The sequence below is a fragment of the Oncorhynchus keta genome, chromosome 28, assembly GCF_023373465.1.
Source record: "Oncorhynchus keta strain PuntledgeMale-10-30-2019 chromosome 28, Oket_V2, whole genome shotgun sequence".
Taxonomy (NCBI): Eukaryota; Metazoa; Chordata; class Actinopteri; order Salmoniformes; family Salmonidae; genus Oncorhynchus; species Oncorhynchus keta.
The window spans coordinates 18,045,026-18,066,335 of record NC_068448.1 but is presented as its reverse complement, the minus strand read 5'-3'; the positions used below and the strand labels follow the sequence as shown (position 1 = coordinate 18,066,335).

Below are 21,310 nucleotides of genomic sequence, written 5' to 3'. Positions count from 1 at the left end.
ACCGTTTGGGTCCAGGGTGTCTCCCCCTTTGAAGAGGGGGATGACTGCGGCAGCTTTCCAATCCTTGGGGATCTCAGACGATATGAAAGAGAGGTTGAACAGACTGGTAATAGGGGTTGCGACAATGGCGGCGGATAGTTTCAGAAATAGAGGGTCCAGATTGTCAAGCCCAGCTGATTTATACGGGTCCAGGTTTTGCAGCGCTTTCAGAACATCTGCTATCTGGATTTGAGTAAAGGAGAACCTGGAGAGGCTTGGGCGAGGAGCTGCGGGGGGGGGCGGAGCTGTTGGCCGAGGTAGGAGTAGCCAGGCGGAAGGCATGGCCAGACGTTGAGAAATGCTTGTTGAAGTTTTCGATAATCATGGATTTGTCGGTGGTGACCGTGTTCCCTAGCATCAGTGCAGTGGGCAGCTGGGAGGAGGTGCTCTTGTTCTCCATGGACTTCACAGTGTCCCAGAACCTTTTGGAGTTGGAGCTACAGGATGCAAACTTCTGCCTGAAGAAGCTGGCCTTAGCTTTCCTGACTGACTGCGTGTATTGGTTCCTGACTTCCCTGAACAGTTGCATATCGCGGGGACTGTTCGATGCTATTGCAGTCCGCCACAGGATGTTTTTGTGCTGGTCGAGGGCAGTCAGGTCTGGAGTGAACCAAGGGCTGTATCTGTTCTTAGTTCTGCATTTTTTGAACGGAGCATGCTTATCTAAAATGGTGAGGAAGTTACTCTTAAAGAATGACCAGGCATCCTCAACTGACGGGATGAGGTCAATGTCCTTCCAGGATACCCGGGCCAGGTCGATTAGAAAGGCCTGCTAAAACACAGAAGTGTTTTAGGGAGCGTTTGACAGTGATGAGGGGTGGTCGTTTGACTGTGGCACCGTAGCGGATACAGGCAATGAGGCAGTGATCGCTGAGATCCTGGTTGAAGACAGCGGAGGTGTATTTGGAGGGCCAGTTGGTCAGGATGACGTCTATGAGGGTGCCCTTGCTTACAGAGTTAGGGTTGTACCTGGTGGGTTCCTTGATGATTTGTGTGAGATTGAGGGCATCTAGCTTAGATTGTAGGACTGCCGGGGTGTTAAGCATATCCCAGTTTAGGTCACCTAACAGAACAAACTGTTACCATCCAGAGCTGTGAAGCTGGCAGCTGTAGACAAAGCACCCCCAAAGCACCCCTTCACGTTCCCTGTAAGGATCAGCCAGGAAGGATTCTCTAGATCCTGGTCCAAGGGAGGGGGATTCTGCTACATTTAGATTGGATTCTCTACGTTAGTAGAATTCTCAAGTGGGATGACAAGATCTGAGGCCTCATTTATCAACTTTGCATAAATTTAACACTAAATATCTGCCTGCGCCATTTCTGAAAATATGTTTTGGGGTATATTTTGTGCGTACGCAAAGTTTCTAAACGAGGCCCCTGGTCTATTGGGCATGGTAACTGTTGATGGATGAGAGGACACAGTGGGAGTTAGTGTTATGGTTAGTTTATACTAGAGGTCGACCTTTATGGTTTTTCAACGCCGATACCGATTTTTGGAGGACCAAGAAAAGCCGATACCGATTAAATCGACCAATTTTTATATATATATTTGTAATAATGACAATTACAACAATACTGAATTAACACTTTTTAAAAAACTTAATATAATAGATAAATAAAAATAACGTTTGAGTTCCTTGCTCAGAACATGAGAACATACAGTGGGGCAAAAAAGTATTTAGTCAGCCACCAATTGTGCAAGTTCTCCCACTTAAAAAGATGAGAGAGGCCTGTAATTTTCATCATAGGTACACTTCAACTATGACAGACAAAATGGGAAAAAAAATCCAGAAAATCTCATTGTACGATTTTTTTATGACTTTATTTGCAAAATATGGTGGAAAATAAGTATTTGGTCACCTACAAACAAGCAAGATTTCTGGCTCTCACAGACCTGTAACTTCTTCTTTACGAGGCTCCTCTGTCCTCCACTCGTTACCTGTATTAATGGCCATAGTGGAGTTTGGAGTGTGACTGTTTGAGGTTGTGGACAGGTGTCTTTTATACTGATAACAAGTTCAAACAGGTGCCATTAATACAGGTAACGAGTGGAGGACAGAGGATACTTTTTTTTCTCGTGATTTTCTGGATTTTTTTTCTCATTTTGTCTGTCTTAGTTGAAGTGTACCTATGATGAAAATGACAGGCCTCTCTCATCTTTTTAAGTGGGAGAACTTGCACAATTGGTGGCTGACTAAATACTTTTTTGCCCCACTGTATGAAAGCTGGTCGTTCCTTTTAACACGAGTCTTCAATATTCCCAGTTAAGAAGTTTTAGGTTGTAGTTATTATAGGACTATTTCTCTCTATACCATTTGTATGTCATATACCTTTGACTATTGGATGTTCTTATAGGCACTATAGTATTACCAGCCTAATCTCTGGAGTTGATAGGCTTGAAGTCATAAACAGTGCTGCTCCCTACCACCGCTCAGTCAGACTGCTCTATAAAATATCAAATCATAGACACACAGAAATACGAGCCTTTGGTCATTAATATGGAAACTATCATTTCGAAAACTAAATGTTTATTCTTTCAGTGAAATACGGAACCGTTCCGTATTTTATCGAACGGGTGGCAACCCTAAGTCTAAATATTGCTGTTACATTGTACAACCTTCAATGTTATGTCTTAATTATGTACATTTCTGTCAAATTAGTTCACAACGAGCCAGGCGGCCCAAACTGCTGCATATACCCTGACTCTGTGTGCAATGAACGCAAGAGAAGTGACACAATTTCCCTAGTTAATATTGCCTGCTAACATGAATTTATTTGAACTAAATATGCACGTTTAAAAATATATTCTTCTGTTTATTGATTTTAAGAAAGGAAATGATGTTTATGATTAGGTACATTTGTGCAACGATTGTGTTTTTGTTAAATCATCACCCGTTTGGCAAAGTAGGCTGTGGTCGATGATAAATTAACATGCACCGCATTGATTATAGGCAATGCAGGACAAGCTAGTGAACCTAGTAATATCATCAACTATGTGTAGTTAACTAGTGATTATGTTAATATTGATTGTTTTTTATGAGACAAGTTTAATGCTAGCTAGCAACTTACCTTGGCTTCTTACTGCACTCGCATAACAGGTGGTCTGTTATGATTGTTATGAAAACATGAAATCATCCCGGATTAATCAGCCATGTCGATTAATCGGTCTACCTCTAGTTTATACAGCATTTCACTGCAAAATAGATTAAGCTAGCTAAGTACATTAGGAGTCGGATTGCTTGGTGCAGACAGAGTGGGTGGAAGATATCCAACCTTATATGATTGGAACAAATATGCTAAGAGCTGTTGTGATCCCATTGTATATACCCTGGTTCTAGATGTCTACTGTCAGGACATACAGGATATGTGTTTTACATGTCCCTGTTCTTCTAGTCATAGTCATAGAAACTCTATCCACCACCCCTGTTTCTCCCCAGTCGGCAGATGACAGTCTCTCTTTCCTCACACAGGGAGCACCTGTGTCATCTTGGCTTAATTAAGACAATTTATCTCCAGCCGCTCTGCCTCCACACACACAGGCTGCTGTCACCATGAAGCAGCTACACACAGGCTGCTGTCAACACAGGTTGCTGTCATCTCAGGCTGCTGTCACCATAAAGCAGCTACACACAGGCTGCTGTCACCATAAAGCAGCTACACACAGGCTGCTGTCAACACAGGCTGCTGTCATCTCAGGCTGCTGTCACCACAAAGCAGCTACACACAGACTGCTGTCACCACAAAGCAGTTACACACAGACTGCTGTCACCACAAAGCAGCTACACACAGACTGCTGTCACCACAAAGCAGCTACACACAGGCTGCTGTCACCACAAAGCAGCTACACACAGACTGCTGTCACCATGAAGCAGCTACACACAGGCTGCTGTCAACACAGGTTGCTGTCATCTCAGGCTGCTGTCACCATAAAGCAGCTACACACAGGCTGCTGTCACCATAAAGCAGCTACACACAGGCTGCTGTCAACACAGGCTGCTGTCATCTCAGGCTGCTGTCACCACAAAGCAGCTACACACAGACTGCTGTCACCACAAAGCAGTTACACACAGACTGCTGTCACCACAAAGCAGCTACACACAGACTGCTGTCACCACAAAGCAGCTACACACAGGCTGCTGTCACCACAAAGCAGCTACACACAGACTGCTGTCACCACAAAGCAGCTACACACAGGCTGCTGTCACCATAAAGCAGCTACACACAGGCTGCTGTCAACACAGGCTGCTGTCATCTCAGGCTGCTGTCACCACAAAGCAGCTACACACAGGCTGCTGTCACCACAAAGCAGCTACACACAGACTGCTGTCACCATAAAGCAGCTACACACCGGCTGCTGTCACCACAAAGCAGCTACACAGACTGCTGTCAACACAGGCTGCTGTCATCTCAGGCTGCTGTCACCACAAAGCAGCTACACACAGGCTGCTGTCACCACAAAGCAGCTACACACAGACTGCTGTCACCACAAAGCAGCTAGACACAGACTGCTGTCACCACAGGCTGCTGTCACCACAAAGCAGCTACACACAGGCTGCTGTCACCACAAAGCAGCTACACACAGACTGCTGTCACCACAAAGCAGCTACACACAGACTGCTGTCACAACAAAGCAGCTACACACAGACTGCTGTCACCACAGGCTGCTGTCACCACAAAGCAGCTAGACACAGGCTGCTGTCACCACAGGCTGCTGTCACCACAAAGCAGCTACACACAGGCTGCTGTCACCACAAAGCAGCTACACACAGACTGCTGTCACCACAAAGCAGCTACACACAGACTGCTGTCACCACAGGCTGCTGTCACCACAGGCTGCTGTTGCCGCAAAGCAGCCCGGGAATGCCCCAGGCTGCTCAACACAACCCTACCGCTGAGCTGAGCCAGGCTGCTCAACACAACCCTACCGCTGAGCTGAGCCAGGCTGCTCAACACAACCCTACCGCTGAGCTGAGCCAGGCTGCTCAACACAACCCTACCGCTGAGCTGAGCCAGGCTGGTCAACACAACCCTACCGCTGAGCTGAGCCAGGCTGCTCAACACAACCCTACCGCTGAGCTGAGCCAGGCTGCTCAACACAACCCTACCGCTGAGCCAGGCTGCTCAACACAACCCTACCGCTGAGCTGAGCCAGGCTGCTCAACACAACCCTACCACTGAGCCAAGCTGCTCAACACAACCCTACCACTGAGCCAAGCTGCTCAACACAACCCTACCACTGAGCCAAGCTGCTCAACACAACCCTACCGCTGAGCTGAGCCAGGCTGGGCTAGGAAACCCCTCAGCACTTTTCTGTGTCCAGTCTATACACACACACACAGTGAGCAACCTGGAGGCATGTTAACTACAAACCTCTCTCGTTAAAACTCTGTGGGTTACTGACGCAGAGCAAGCAGTCACTTCAATCCTCCCCCAGGCTATCCATCAACATGTCAGATGGACATTCCATGAGGGTGGCCACTCTGTCAACCACTAGTGTTTATGTCCAGGCCCTACAGGCCTTGTTGATTGGATTTGAATTATCCACGTGTCTGGGAGATTTCTTGGTTGCACAATATTTCAATTCTCTGTTTTGTGGCTTATGATCTTAGATGAGACAAAGCAGAACAATCGCCACACACAGCGACAGAGAGAGATGTTGCTGTTTAGTGTTTTCCCTCTGTCTTGCCAAACTCGGCACCCGCCTCCTAAGACACCACTTCACTTGAGAGCGATCCTACAAACCTTTAGAAGGGTCAGAAGCACAAAAAGCAGAGGCCTAACTCTGATTAGCATATTTATGGCTGGTTGGATGTGGCAGACTCTTGTGTAAACAAAAAAAAGGAATTCCTTCTTTTGCTAATCAAGTGGGGAGCTAGATCCTGAGGAAGGACTTTTCTGGTGCACTCCTCTCTCTGTCTCTCTACCTCTTTCTCTCCTTCTTTCTCTGCTCTCTCTCGTTATCTCACTCTCTCTATCTGTTTCTCTCACTCTCTCTTTCTCCTTCTCTCTCTTTCTCCTTCTCTCTCTCTTGCCTTCTTTGGACCCTGTGAAGTTTATAGAGTAATAAAACAGTGTAAATACCTTGTGATTTACACCAGAACTCTGTAGCATTGTGGTTTCAACTTCTGGTGTTAATTGATGAAAATTACATGGCTCGTGGTGTTAGGTTTGCCATGCTGACGTATGTGGTCTAAAAGTCTTAAGAAAATGATCTTGTGACGTCATTGTAATTGTATGTTGATCCACAGGTATGTTATTTTCCGTGTACTAAGATCACTCAATGCTGTGTTCAAATCATGTGCCGTAGTTACTGTATGTGGTTAAGGAGGGTTTACTTTGGTCAATCCACTTTACACGGTCTCCTAAAATTCATCCCAAATCTGCTTTCTAATCCGGACACAGCCAATCTCCCAGCTGCCAATCACTTTGTCCCTCAATCAGAGAGAGGATGGGCCACCATCCACCCTACCTCTGACCTAACCCTGCTAACCCTGCTAATCGCTAAACACGGACATCAAATTCAATTGTGTTATGGGCAAAGCCAGAAAATAACAATTTGCTCTCTTCACCATGTACTGTTCTGTAGCTGTGGTAAAGATTCAGTAGTGCCGTCACATTTGTACCCAAAGCCTCTCTTCACTCTCTCGCTATCTTCCTCCCCTCCCTTTCCCTCTCTCGCGCCCCTCCTCCCCTCTCTCTCGCGCCCTTCCTCCCCTCCCTTTTCCTCTCACTACCTTCCCTCTCCCTCTCTTCCTCCACTCCCTCTCTCGCTCCCTTCCTCCCCTCCCTTTTCCTCTCTCGCTCCCTTCCTCCCCTCCCTTTTCCTCTCTCGATCCCTTCCTCCCCTCCCTTTTCCTCTCTCGATCCCTTCCTCCCCTCTCTCCCCCTCTTGCGCCCTTCCCCCCTTCCCTCTCCCTCTCGCGACCTTCCCTCTCTCTCCCTCTCTCCCTCTTCCTCCACTCCCTCTCTCGCTCCCTTCCTCCCCTCCGCTCACTCTCTCTTACTCCACTCCCTCCCTCACTCGCTCGCTCCCTTCCTCCCTCCCTCTCTTGCTCCCTTCCTCCCCTCCCTCCCCTCCCTCTCTTGCTCCCTTCCTCCCCTCCCTCTGTCGCTCCCTTCCTCCCCTCCCTCTGTCGCTCCCTTCCTCCCCTCCCTCTGTCGCTCCCTTCCTCCCATCCCTCTGTCGCTTCCTTCCTCCCTCCCTCCCTCTCTCGCTCCCTTCCTCCCCCTTCCTCCTCTCCCTCTGTCGCTCCCTTCCTCCCCTCCCTCTCTCGCTCCCTTTCCCTCTCTCGCTTTCTTCCTCCCATCCCTTTCCATCTCTCGCTCTCTTCCTCCCCTCCCTTTCCCTCTCTTGCTCCCTTCCTCCTCTCCCTCTCCTTATCTCGCTCCCTTTCTCCCTCCCTCCCTCCCTGCCCCAGTAACCTATTTTACTGCAGCCGCAGCATGGCATGTATTGATGTGATAGCTGAATTGTGATTATATGAACTATTATGATTGTAAAAATAAAAAACAGCAATCGCCTTAGAATAAGAGAGGAAAAGGGGGGATTTTGAATGAAAGAGAGGATTTGGGGTGTAGTGTATGTAAGTGTGTTTGTCAGCATGTGTGTTTTTCGTTTCACAATACTTGTATGCGTGGAAAGGTTGATCTCAATTTGTATTTGCATTGAATTAATTTGAGAATTCATGTTATAAATCCAGTCCTGTATCGCCCCCTGTTGGTTGAGATTGTATGTTACTGAAGGATGATCAACAGCACTGTAAAATCAGAAACCTCTCAGGATCTACATTTGTGGGCACAAAATAAGTTACATACATGCTCAAAACCTCGTAACTCCACATTTGTGACCAACACATGCTAATGGAAGCTCCTTTTGTGTTTCAGATTCTGTTCGATCAAGCCCAGAGATCTGTGAAGCAGCAGCTGCACAACTTTGTGAAAGAGTAAGTTTAAAACAACGTTGTCTCGTGCTGTCTCTCCTATATAACTATGTAGCTTGAGACCATTTCTCACACACCCAACGTCTCCTCGTTTGGCCTGGAAGCTTTACTGATTTATGGTGTTGGTGGACAACATCATAGGTGTGAAGCAGACAGACTATCCCCAGTCTCAGGACCTTTTTACCTGGGAAAAGTCAGGGGTCATGGCCCTGGTCCTGTTTCTGTCTTAACCTCCCAGGAAAAGCTGGGGTGAACTGGAAGGGAGAATAAGGAACACGCGTATCTAACAAACTTAATTATCCTTGGTGAATGGTCCAACCACAAACAGTATTGTCATTCCCAACCATGTGTTCCACTTACCCCTGTTATCTGGTCAGGTACAACTAAACTGAAGTGTCTCTTGTTAAACCCAATCTCACTGTCATCCCCAATTTCTCATTCTCAGGGATGTCCGTAAATTCAAGGAGACCAAGAAGCAATTTGACCGCATGCGTGAAGACATGGAGATAGCCCAGGTGAAGAACGCCCAGGCTCCCAGGAACAAGCCCCACGAGGTGGAGGAGGCCACCGGAACACTCAGTATCACCAGGAAGTGCTTCAGACACCTGGCCCTCGACTACGTACTTCAGGTGAGACAGACAACATAACCAGAGTAATAGAATGGACTCAGATAGATCCCTTTGGATCCTGTAGGTCTAGAATAGAATAGAATATAGAATATCTCAGCATGGTTAGAGCTTAGCATGCCCACATGTTGTCTCCTCTGTCTCCGGACAGTTACTAAATTTGCCTCAGGGAACAGAGTGACTGATGTGGTGTGATCGCTGTAGCGTCCTCTGCCTGCAGTATGTATTGTGTCTGCCGGCACTAACGTCCTCTCTGCTCTAATTTGGAGTGTGGGTGTGTGTGTGTGACCCTGTTTGGTTTTAATTGAAAGTGGCAGAAGGCAGAGAAGGTCACGGGTGTGTCTGAAGATTTATTCTAGAGACCTCTCAAATGTCGCGCAATATCTCATTTTGGTTTGCATCATTCTTTAAGATAACCAATGAGCTGAATGTCTGAATTATCTGTTTTATCCCTAAAATGCCAACATGATGGCCATGATTAGTTGATATATAGAGCATCACTGTATCATGTTGATTTCATGTGATTTAGTTCATAACATACAACAAACAGAGACAGGCAGGACTGAAGGACACAAATGTTGTATATTGTTGGTCACTATACTGACAACAGTGAGATGTATTGATTGTCCACAAGAGGGAGATGTTTCAATGCACAGTAGTATCAGATAAGACTGTTACTCACCTCTTCTCCTCTTGCAGATCAACGTCCTTCAAGCCAAGAAGAAGTTTGAGATCCTAGATGCTGTAAGTGCCCTTAACGTCCGATCCATCACTATAGAGTACAGTGCTGTAGAGTGAGTGTTTTGTTGTTTTTAAAAACACACCAATAATTTATTGCTTATATTCTCCTGTCTGTCTCTCCCCTGCAGATGCTGTCCTTCATGCATGCCCAGTACTCCCTCTTTCAGCAGGGCTACAACCTGCTGGATGAGATTGACCCCTACATGAAGAAGCTGGCTGCTGAGGTGAGCTTCACCACCTCCCTCATCCAGAGCCGCAGCCAGCCTACTGCTGTGCTGTTAGCCCCTAAGCCCTGCGTCCTGATTGTTATTAGATTGGTTCTGATTGGAAATATCGACCCAGGCAGAGTTGCATCACCAATGGATGCGCTGTCTGCTGCTGTGCTGTCTGTTTACATAATAGTGCATAACCTTCGGATTTGACTGTGGGAAACTTCTGACGTTATCTGTTTAAAAAATCCCTGAATGTGCTGGGTGATCGACGTAGCAGGTACAGTGTTAGTGAAAGACTTCAGCAGCATGGTTTCCCGTCAGGTGGAATACATGGACAGTATGCTGAATAGTGAAACAGACCTGAATCAGTGCTTCATTACAAAACATTGACCTCTCACGTCATTGCGTTTGGGCTCTGGTAGTTCCAAGTGCTCTAGTCAATTGCTGAGCATCCCTCTTGAATCAATCTGACTGCTATGTTGGAATTGCCCATGCTTAAAATGAAGCACTTCCATGGATATTCCTTGGCTTAAGCTCTTCTCTACTCACACATCTGAGCTATGTGACCAACCTCATCTGTGTGTTTTTTTTTTTTCTTGTTTCCAGTTGGATCAGTTGGTGATTGACTCGGCCATGGAGAAGAGGGATATGGAACACAAGCACGCCACCATACAGCAGAGGGTAAGCAAGCAGCTATTTCACATTTCTCCCTTTCCTCTGGAAGTTGGCGAGGTCTGGGTCTGGCTTTGCTAGCCTGTTGGGTATACTAAAAAACAGGATCAAGGCGTTAGCCAAAAAATAAGCTTGAAATGGGCACGATCTAATTGATTCAACAAACAAGAACACATATCTAAGTTTCGCTTTTATGACGAACCAGAAGATCAGTAGTTATTTCTGTTTGCTTGTCAAAGTTAGCGGGCTAACTCATTGATCCTAATTTATAGTATACCCCTCTGGTTCCATACTGCAGTGGCTCCCAACTCCAGTCCTTCAGTACCCCCCAAAAGCACACAATTCTGTTGTAGCCTCAGATAAGCACACCTGATTCAATTAGTCAATTAATCATCAAGCCCTAAATTAGTTGAATCAGGTGAGTTTATTTGGGGATACAACAGAAATGTGTGCTGTTGGGGGTACTGGAGACCTGGATTGGGGAAACACTGCCATACTGTATGTGCCATAGCCATGACTCCTCTATCGTTGCCATGCACCATACATGTATGGCTTGATAATGATGGAAGTGGTGTAGGGGACTAGGTCTGGGCTAGTCTTCTGTGAGTTGGCCATGTCTGTACTGGGGTTGGGCTGGGAGTTTGGCTGTGTTTTAGGGCACACATTACAGGTCAGAGCTCCCTCCAGTCCAGTGAGTCCACCACCTGGCTCTGACTGTCAATTGCTATGACTGGGGGATTAGGAAGGAGACTGGTGAGCGTTTTGATTAGTCTGCCTCAGAAAGGCTGGTCATTGATTTAAACTGTTAAATCAGGTGGAATGAAGTGCTTTAAGAGGCTAATGAACTCAGTTGTGTCTACTGTAAATAACAATGCTCAGCACTTTTGGTATATGCTAGGCTAGGTAATCACTGAGCTAATCCAGTAAAATGCTGACAATTGAAATGTGTGTTCTCTCTGTCATAGTCTCTGATGTTATTTTAGTGTTTTCACAGATCATTTTGGTCTCAGTTGCAGGTCCCCTGTGCAATGCTATATTTACTGGCAAATGTACCTGTCTGTTTGCTGTGAAACTGACAGCAAACAGACAGACAGCTACATTTGAGGAAAAATCTAAATAAAATAGATTTCAAGAGTGTAATTTTTGTTGAACTCTTATTAAGAACTTTCCATTTCATGACATGTCAAATGTGGGAAACAAACAAGAAGGTAATAGTTCCTCAACACTCAGGAAGTCTGTTCTGTTTGTCCATGTCTGTTTGTGCTGTCCTGCCAACTCCTACAACAATGACCGTAGGGAAGACAGCCCAAACAGATCTGGGACCAGTCCTGTCCTGGTTGTGAATGTATAATCCCTGGCCTATTGACTGGGACTTCCTGAGTTCCTCATGATCTCCATATGAATGAGACACTATATGGTCCAGTCTCAGGGTCCAGAGCCCCAGGAGCAATACTAATATACCTCAGGAAGGATCAGTAGCCATCTGTCCATCTGCCTGCAGACCACCAGGCAAGCAGCCCTGGAAACCCCACTCACACCAGGCCACTGCCCATAGTCTGCAGACAGACCAACAGGAGAGTGCAGAATGGGTGTGAGCCCAGCAGTTATTGATCTGTTTATACCCTGAAGACCAGCGCTTCTAAACACAAGCATCAAACTAACACATTCCACTGGCAAGTGGTAGTTTGTGTTAGTTTGTTGCCTGTGAAAATTATATCAGCATCTGATCACAGGTAAAATGTAGGCTATGCTTTTATAGGGCTGGTCATTTTAAAGAAGAGCTCAAATATCAGAGATAGTAGCTAGGTTTACATCTAGATTTTCATGTGAATATTCTAAAAAACAGTGGTATGTTTCCACCAAACAGGTAGTGGACACAAAATGTACTTTTTCACTTACGTTTTCATGTACCGAATATAAATCAAATGTTCAATTTGTGCCCATCGCCTTTTTCAACTCTACCTATAACTGTTGTGTTAAATAGCAAATGTGCCAACTCTGGTTTTGGTACATGCGTTCCAGCCAACAGTTTGCAGAGTAGGCTGTGTGGATAGTCTACATGTTGAGATTATGGATAAGATTGAGAATATTTTTAGTTGTCAAATGGCAGTCAAGCATCGATCATCATGTCACCAGAACAAGACCCTCAACATTTATTGGAATGATCATAATTGATTTAATCTGTAGCCTAATTTAATCTGCATGGTTTCCTGAGTTGTAGTGGGAGGACCACACACCATGTCATCGTGTGACTCCAAGTTTACTTTCATATCATGGTTATTATATCAATAATACATTTCCACATAATTCATATTACCGACACCAAAAGATCCCACCATGTCGAACAAACAAATGATCTGTCGCCATTTATAAATTCTACTGAAACTTCCTGTTTCCATGACAGCTGTCGTGATTTATTTTAATACAGTATGACTTTACTTGCATAAAAACTGTGGATGGAATGTGGTTGCTGGCTTCCAGAGTCAGATGATGAGATGTTGTAGGATTATCATCTGAGATACAATAATCTCCATGCTTCATTGTATCTTCACCCCCCCATTGGTCTGCAATGCCCTCTTGCATGTTATAATGCTGCCTCCTCTCTCTCTCTCTCTCTCTCTCTCTCTCTGTTTCTCCAACAATGCTGCAATCTGCCTTCCCAGACCCTCATGCAGGTGAGTACATGTTATACTTCACATGTCTGTTGTCTGCTTCTTGTGAGAGACACATGCAGACGTACAGCACAGAACAGCTCAGATGTGCCATTGAAGCACATTAGCCAACCTCTTTGAAGTTATCTTAAGCTCTAGTGTGTGGGGCTGCAGACACCTACTACAGCACACTGAGTAGTGTATATAAAGCAATAAGAACCACAGAGCTTTGTATGACTGCTATAGGCATAGCATCAGATAGTATAGCATTTAGTTTGTTCTGAACTGGGTCGCTCTGGTTCTGGTCTCTTTTGTTCAGAAGTTTTCTGCTGAATGGTTCTCTGTGTGTTTTGTAGATTCCCTGAGGCAAATAATCTTATTGATGGACCGGATATTGGTTCTCAATCTAGTATTGGGAAATGTGTTTTCTTATCACACCACTTCAAGCATCATCTTATATCTCAGCTAAAAAAAAGATAAATCATTAGAGGTCTTACAACAACGGGCTACATTTTCTGTGTTCCCTTGCTAAAGTCATACTCCGCTCTGAAAGTGTGAAATATCTCAGGGGTTTGTTTGTTCTTGTCACATTTGAACATGAGAATTAACTCTTGTGTAAACATACATGAGACAATGACATAGTACAAGCGAAGAGGAGAATAAAGTGCTGCCACTGTGTGACATTTACACCGTTATGACCTCTCTGGTACACAGAGCAGAGAAAGCATGTACATGTCAAGCCCCTGAGAGGTTTTATTCATTTTTAACACTGGTTTTAATGGAGGAACTCTGTCCTGGCCAATTTTGCCTATGTAGTTTGTAATCACCATGCATCACTGTGGCTCTACACCACTACCGTACAATCTAGAGGTCGACCGATTAATCGGAATGGCCGATTAATTAGGGCTGATTTCAAGTTTTCATAACAATCGGAAATCTGTATTTTGGGTGCCGATTTGCGATGTTTTTTTTTTTTTTACACCTTTATTTAATCTATATTTAACTAGGCAAGTCAGTTAAGAACACATTCTTATTTTCAATGACGGCCTAGGAACAGTGGGTTAACTGCCTTGTTCAGGGGCAGAACGACAGATTTTCACCTTGTCAGCTCCGGGGATCCAATCTTGCAACCTTAACTAGTCCAACGCAATAACGACCTGCCTCTTTCTCGTTGCACTCCACAAGGAGGCTGCCTGTTATACGAATGCAGTAAGCCAAGGTAAGTTGCTAGCTAGCATTAAACTTATCTTATAAGAAACAATCAATCATAATCACTAGTTAACTACACATGGTTGATGATATTACTAGATATTATCTAGTGTGTCCTGCGTTGCATATAATCTGACTGAGCGGTGGTAGGCAGAAGCAGGCGCGTAAACATTCATTCAAACAGCACTTTCATGCGTTTTGCCAGCAGCTCTTCATTGTGCATCAAGCATTGCGCTGTTTATGACTTCAAGCCTATCAACTCCCGAGATGAGGCTCGTGTAACCAAAGTGAAATGGCTAGCTAGTTAGCGCGCACTAATTGTCGATGTGCTGCTGGTTCGAGCCCAGGGAGGAGCGAGGAGAGGGACGGAAGCTATACTGTTACACTGGCAATACTAAAGTGCCTATAAGAACATCCAATAGTCAAAGGTTAATGAAATACAAATGGTATAGAGTGAAATAGTCCTATAATTCCTATAATAACTACAACCTAAAACTTCTTACCTGGGAATATTGAAGACACATGTTAAAAGGAACCACCAGCTTTCATATGTTCTCATGTTCTGAGCAAGGAACTGAAACGTTAGCTTTCTTACATGGCACATATTTTACATGGAATATATTGCACTTTTACTTTCTTCTCCAACACTTTGTTTTTGCATTATTTAAACCAAATTGAACATGTTTCATTATTTACTTGAGGCTAAATTGATTTTATTGATGTATTATATTAAGTTAAAATAAGTGTTCATTCAGTATTGTTGTAATTGTCATTATTACAAATAAATAAATCAAAAATCGGGACGATTAATCGGTATCTGCTTTTATGGTCCTCCAATAATCGGCATAGGTGTTGAAAAATCATAATCGGTCGACCTCTAGTACAATCACAGCATTCTAGGCTACTGTTCCTCTAGCATCAGCTTGTTATTGAATTAGGCTAAATACAAAATAACATTTTGCCCTAATTAATTTTCAGCACTTGAATATTCAGATTTCAGATATAAAATGTAATAAATATTTTAAGCTATCACACGCATTAGCAGCTTTTTGCAGGACTGTGATTTATAATGGGTGGTTAGGGGAATGAGAATGTGGGAGTTATTTTTCTCCCGTGTTCTGGTGTGTCTGATAACTCAGATGGGCTCGGTTCCATGATAACTGTTTCCCATGGCAACAGAGTAGAGAGAGCTAAATGAACCAGGTGGGTTCAGGATTAGGACAGGCAGGCTGTTGCGTTGTGGGTGGGGCTAAGGCTGGTAAGGCTAATTAATGGCAGATGACACCTCAGGCATAATGGGACTAGAAGATCCTGGCTGGTTGCAGACAATAGGGGTGTAGTATGTCACTGCAGACAGACTGGATAATCAGTGCCACCAACTGTCCTGGCCAGGGTCCATTTGGCAGAGAGTGAGGGGCAGCCATGTCTCCATTCACCAGGTGGGTGATGAATCAGAACTTTCCTTCCGAGTCTGTTTAGTCTAGTTTAGTGTAGTCTCGGGTGTCCACCCACAGTGGGTGAAAATGCGCTTTGGTGAGGGAATTTCACTTCCTTATATTATAAAATACATTGTACCAAGACACATATGATTGTTCATGTTCTGAATCATTCAGTGGGGTCTTTCTCTAACATATCATTAACATTATATCCAAAAAGTCACATTTCATAACCTAATACATCTGATAATAACCACCGAGCTCTGTTGACATAACGGTGCAGGTTTCTCCTAACAATGATTGAGTATTGTACATTTTGTGGTCGTCGTCCTAAAAGTTGTTTCCGCGGGGCGCAAAAACCTACATTAGCATGACACGAGCTGAATTAAGTTTGAAAGATTTTGAAAATAAAAAGCTTGGTATACGCTCAGTGCTCCGTTGACATTTCAGAGAGATAGGAATATTGTTTTTGTGAAAAGGGAACATAACAGATTCCTAACTAAGGGATACTGAGATAGTGCTCATGATGAGAATGATGATTTTAATATCTTGCACACTCAACATTTCAGTCAAGCAGTCTGTCTCTATCCAATATCCAAGGGAGGGGTAATGGCAGGATACGTCAATAATGGGCCTTGCTGTCTGTCCAGATGAAAGCCTGCAGAGTGTCTGAGACCCATGTAGCATGGCTCTGACCCAGGGCTTTGATATTGAAAACTGCTACGATGACGTGTTCCCTCTCAAAGTGAAATAAATATGTTCTAGAATTGTTCTACAACTTCTAAGAATCAGAGCAAAACCTCATCGTTAACCCCTCACAGCTCTGTACTCAGTGGCCCATGGCCTCTTCCCTCAGTGGCCTATGGCCTCTTCACTCAATGGCCTATGGCCTCTTCCCTCAGTGGCCCATGGCCTCTTCCCTCAGTGGCCTATGGCCTCTTCACTCAATGGCCTATGGCCTCTTCCCTCAGTGGCCCATGGCCTCTTCCCTCAGTGGCCTATGGCCTCTTCCCTCGATGGCCTATGGCCTCTTCCCTCAGTGGCCTATGGCCTCTTCCCTCAGTGGCCCATGGCCTCTTCCCTCAGTGGCCCATGGCCTCTTCCCTCAGTGGCCCATGGCCTCTTCCCTCAGTGGCCCATGGCCTCTTCCCTCAGTGGCCCATGGCCTCTTCCCTCAGTGGCCCATGGCCTCTTCCCTCAGTGGCCCATGGCCTCTTCCCTCTGAGGAACATGGCCTCTTCCCTCTGAGGAACATGGCCTCTTCCCTCTGAGGAACATGGCCTCTTCCCTCTGAGGAACATGGCTTCTGGAATTCACAGTTTTCACCAGCATGGATTGCAACATACTTTCTAATTGTACAATTGATGGAATTAAATATACTCTAATTTCAATAATTTACTTATCAAATAAAACACAAATGGGATTGCACCTGTAAATATTAAGATTCATTTGGAGTTATCTGATCCCACGAATAATTTCTGAAATGGGTCTGATCAGAGCCATGAATATATGAGTCTGTGTTTGACTATCTCACAGGCTGCTGCTGTGATGTCCTTTCACATTCCACAGCTCCCAGTCCTCCTCTAGCTAAACTTCCCTGCTGCTGGCCAGCATCCTGATGAGAATCTGCTCATATAGGCTAAGTTTAGGGTGCCCAAGTTAGGGGACAAAACAAAGCTCTAACAGTAAATAAGTTAGTTAAAGTAGTTTAAAGTAAATGTGTTGTATGCTATTTGGTGTCTGTTTGTTTTGAACATGGTTGGCTAGCTGACTGCGTTGGGAAGAAAATATGATTTACTGCTAGTCATTTCTTCTCTATAATGCCAGATCATTAGTAATGAAGGGCCTTGTAACAGTATGAGTAACCTAATATCATAGAGCAGAAAATATTTGCTTCCCTTCTTCATAACATGTGTGAGCTTACTCAATGGGCATCTACATGTTTATGGTAAGGATTTGTATTATTAATGGCAACTGGAAATGTATACGTGCATAATTGTGTAGGCCAGGCTAAATGGTAAATGTGCTGCTGCTGACAGCTGTTCTATAGTGGCTTGCATTCAGGTTGTTTACTCTACATGGCTACATGGCAAATAGGCTCATGGCTTCACAGTGGTGATTGCTTGATTAACTGAACTGTTTGCCAATTGGTTTTCCCCTTCTGCAGAACGTGCACTGGGTCCGAGGTTTGACGAGTTGTAAAAGTGTCCAAACAGCGCAACGTGGATTCTGGTGTTACTTTAACACTCTGCCAGTCTCTGGGTGAAGAGCGACTTCAGTCTAAATTCGACGTGCCGCAAATAAATTGGCAGCTGTATGATAATAAGCTCTAATCCAAAGCCTCACACAGCAGCAAGCAGTTGGCTACGCGTATTTATCCACATGCCTGCGTAGGGGAATTAGGCACGATGCAGGACTCTGGCGGTCCGAGCATTTTTCAGCGTTCAGAGATCAGAGAGGACTTAACTGACACTTGTAACTCTACAGAGATGCCTATTCAATGAGCATTTGATTAGATTAGATATTTTTTCAGTTTTATTTGTGTTTGCCTATACATGTCCAATGCTCTTGGATTATTTAAAAGGTTTGAAAATGAAGATATTTGGAAGGTTGGACCGCACTCTGGTGGGTTGAGTTTTATTTTGTAGTCTACTTTACTAATAATTGTTTCACTTTGTTAAGTCTTGAGTTTGTTTGTGTTACTTTGCTTTTTGGAGAGTTGACCTTTTGTGTAGTGAGGAGAAGACATACTTTTAATAGGGATAGTTTAGTGTCATAAAATATGATTGTTTTTAATTTGTGTCATGACTTGATGGAGTACATTTACATTTAAGTCATTTAGCAGACGCTCTTATCCAGAGCGACTTACAAATTGGTGCATTCACCTTATGACATCCAGTGGAACAGCCACTTTACAATAGTGCATCTAAATCTTTTAAGGGGGGGGGGGGTGAGAAGGATTACTTTATCCTATCCTAGGTATTCCTTAAAGAGGTGGGGTTTCAGGTGTCTCCGGAAGGTGGTGATTGACTCCGCTGTCCTGGCGTCGTGAGGGAGTGTGTTCCACCATTGGGGAGCCAGAGCAGCGAACAGTTTTGACTGGGCTGGGCGGGAACTGTACTTCCTCAGTGGTAGGGAGGCGAGCAGGCCAGAGGTGGATGAACGCAGTGCCCTTGTTTGGGTGTAGGGCCTGATCAGAGCCTGGAGGTACTGAGGTGCCGTTCCCCTCACAGCTCCGTAGGCAAGCACCATGGTCTTGAGTATTGAGTATTGAACAGCTTATATTGGAAATGCAGTAGTTTATGGTGAATGGCAACAAATTATCAGATCAGACTGTAACAGCAAATTGTCAGATCAGACTGTAACAGCAAATTGTCAGATCAGACTGTAACAGCAAATTGTCAGATCAGACTGTAACAGCAAATTGTTCAATGCATATTTGTGCATGTCAAAAAGAGAGCTCTAGGGAGGAGAAAACATTGTATTATTGAAGTATGTGAATAGTAGTTGATGGCTGCTGCAGTGCTCAGTGCTGCTGATACCATTATGAAACTCAGCTGATCACAGTGGGTCTGATGGGATCTGACTGAGTGCACTGTCACTGGCATTCCTTTATCTAGGTCAATGTTGGAGCTATTTTAAATCATCCGAAAAGAAAGGCAGTACAATCCTCCAGTCAATCCTTCACTGTTTATTGCTTTTAATTAGATAACTTATTATTCGAATAGAGCTTGACCACGATGGGAACATTGTGTTCCAGTCTCTTCAATAGGCTGTTTGTGTGTTTGTCATGAAAAAGAATTGAAGCTAAATCAATGTTCTATACCTATACACCAGGGGTGAATTCATTACACAGATTCTGTTGCAAAACATTTTGCAACGAAAACAATAGTTTCTATTCGTTTCGTTCCTTTTGGTTCCTGTTTGCTTGCGCTGTTGGTTTCTGTTGCAAGACGTAATGAATACACCCCAGTCCATGGGTGAATGTCCCGGACAAAGTCTCAGGACATCTAATGATATGATTCTAATCTAATACATAGATTCTTTCTTAACATTCCTCCCTTAAAGGAGCACCATATGAATTCTTTGAGAACTCTTTCATCAAGTCTATATTCACTAATGAGACAATGGTGTCTTGGCAAATGAAGCTTCACCACTGTGATGTAATGTGGTTAATGGGCCGTACAAAATATACACCAAAATAGTTATCAAGCTAAAGGCATCATAGCTTTGTTGGAGTACACTTTTGTCTGTGTTGCGAGACATGCCTTTACATTATCTCTAGAATGATTTTCTCATTCAGCATGCAGGCTCAATTCAGGTTTTACCCAGCGTTTTTAACAGGAACCACGCTTTTCCCTCCCTCGGTTAATTGTTTACAGGAAATATTTCAATATTACAGGCATAAGTGAGTACACAATCGTTGAATTTTTTTATTTTTATTGGGTGTATCTACCGATGGACTGTACAAGTCTGGAAAGATACATCCATTGTTTCGTTCTTTTTGTTTTACCCTGCCTGCAAACACGCTGGATGATTCAGAATCCATTGAAGAGCTTGAACGATTCATTGACAAGAGATATTTACGAGCTCAAAGAAACATGTCGCTGGTTTCTGAGGATTCAAGCACTGTTAAGGACAACAAACCCAATCAACAAAACAAACAAACTAAAGCCATGTTGGCTAAGTGGTATCAACGATGGAATCAAACCTTCCCCAATCAAACCATCCCCTCACCCTACTAGAATCTGAAGTCAAATGTCTACTGTTTGCTGATGATCTGGTGCTTCTGTCACCAACCAAGGATCTAGCAGCACCTACATCTTCTGCACAGATTATTCCAGACCTGTGACAGTAAATCTCAGTAAGACCAAAATAATGGTGTTCCAAAAAAGGTCCAGTCGCCAGGACCACAAATACATATTCCATCTAGACACCGTTGCCCTAGAGCACACAAAAAACGATACATACCTTGGCCTAAACATCAGTGCCACAGGTAACTTTCACAAAGCTGTGAACGATCTGAGTGACAAGACAAGAAGGGCATTCTATGCCATCAAAAGGAACATACCATTCGACATACCAATTAGGATCTGGCAAAAAATACTTGAATCAGTTATAGAACCCATTGCCCTTTATGCTTGTGAGGTCTGGGGTCCACTCAGCAACCAAGTATTCACAAAATGGGACAAACACCAAACTGAGACTCTGCATGCAGAATTCTGCAAAAATATCCTCTGTGGACAACGTAAAACACGAAATAATGCATGCAGAGCAGAATTCGTCCGATACCCGCTAATGATCAAAATCTAGAAAAGAGACGCTAAATTCTACAACCACCTAAAAGGAAGCGATTCCCAAACCTTTCATAACAAAGCCATCACCTACAGAGATATGAACCTGGAGAAGAGTCCCCAAAGCAAGCTGGTCCTGGGGCTCTGTTCACAAACAGACCCCACAGAGCCCCAGGACAGCAACACAATTAGACCCAACCAAATCATGAGAAAACAAAAAGATAATTACTTGACACATTGGAAAGAATGAACAAAAAACAGAGTAAACTAGAATGCTATTTGGCCCTAAACAGAGAGTACACAGTGGCAGAATACCTGACCACTGTGACTGACCCAAATATAAGAAAAGCTTTGAATATGTACAGACTCAGTGAGCATAGCCTTGCTATTGAGAGAAGCCGCCGTAGGCAGACTTGCTCTCAAGAGAAGACAGGCTATGTGCTCACTGCCCACAAAATGAGGTGGAAACTGAGCTGCACTTCTTAACCTC

The 21,310-nt window shown here is 44.2% G+C and overlaps 1 protein-coding gene across 1 annotated transcript in view; it reads left to right on the top strand.

Moving 5' to 3' along the window:
- Window positions 1–21,310, top strand: part of LOC118360754 (arf-GAP with coiled-coil, ANK repeat and PH domain-containing protein 3-like) — a 100,424-nt gene that overhangs the window by 61,235 nt on the left and 17,879 nt on the right. The window contains exons 5-10 of the mRNA XM_052485062.1: window positions 7,924–7,982; window positions 8,425–8,608; window positions 9,305–9,349; window positions 9,475–9,570; window positions 10,165–10,239; window positions 12,894–12,905. Of these exons, the coding sequence (XP_052341022.1) occupies window positions 7,924–7,982; window positions 8,425–8,608; window positions 9,305–9,349; window positions 9,475–9,570; window positions 10,165–10,239; window positions 12,894–12,905 (471 nt within the window). The remainder of the gene's footprint in view (window positions 1–7,923; window positions 7,983–8,424; window positions 8,609–9,304; window positions 9,350–9,474; window positions 9,571–10,164; window positions 10,240–12,893; window positions 12,906–21,310) is intronic.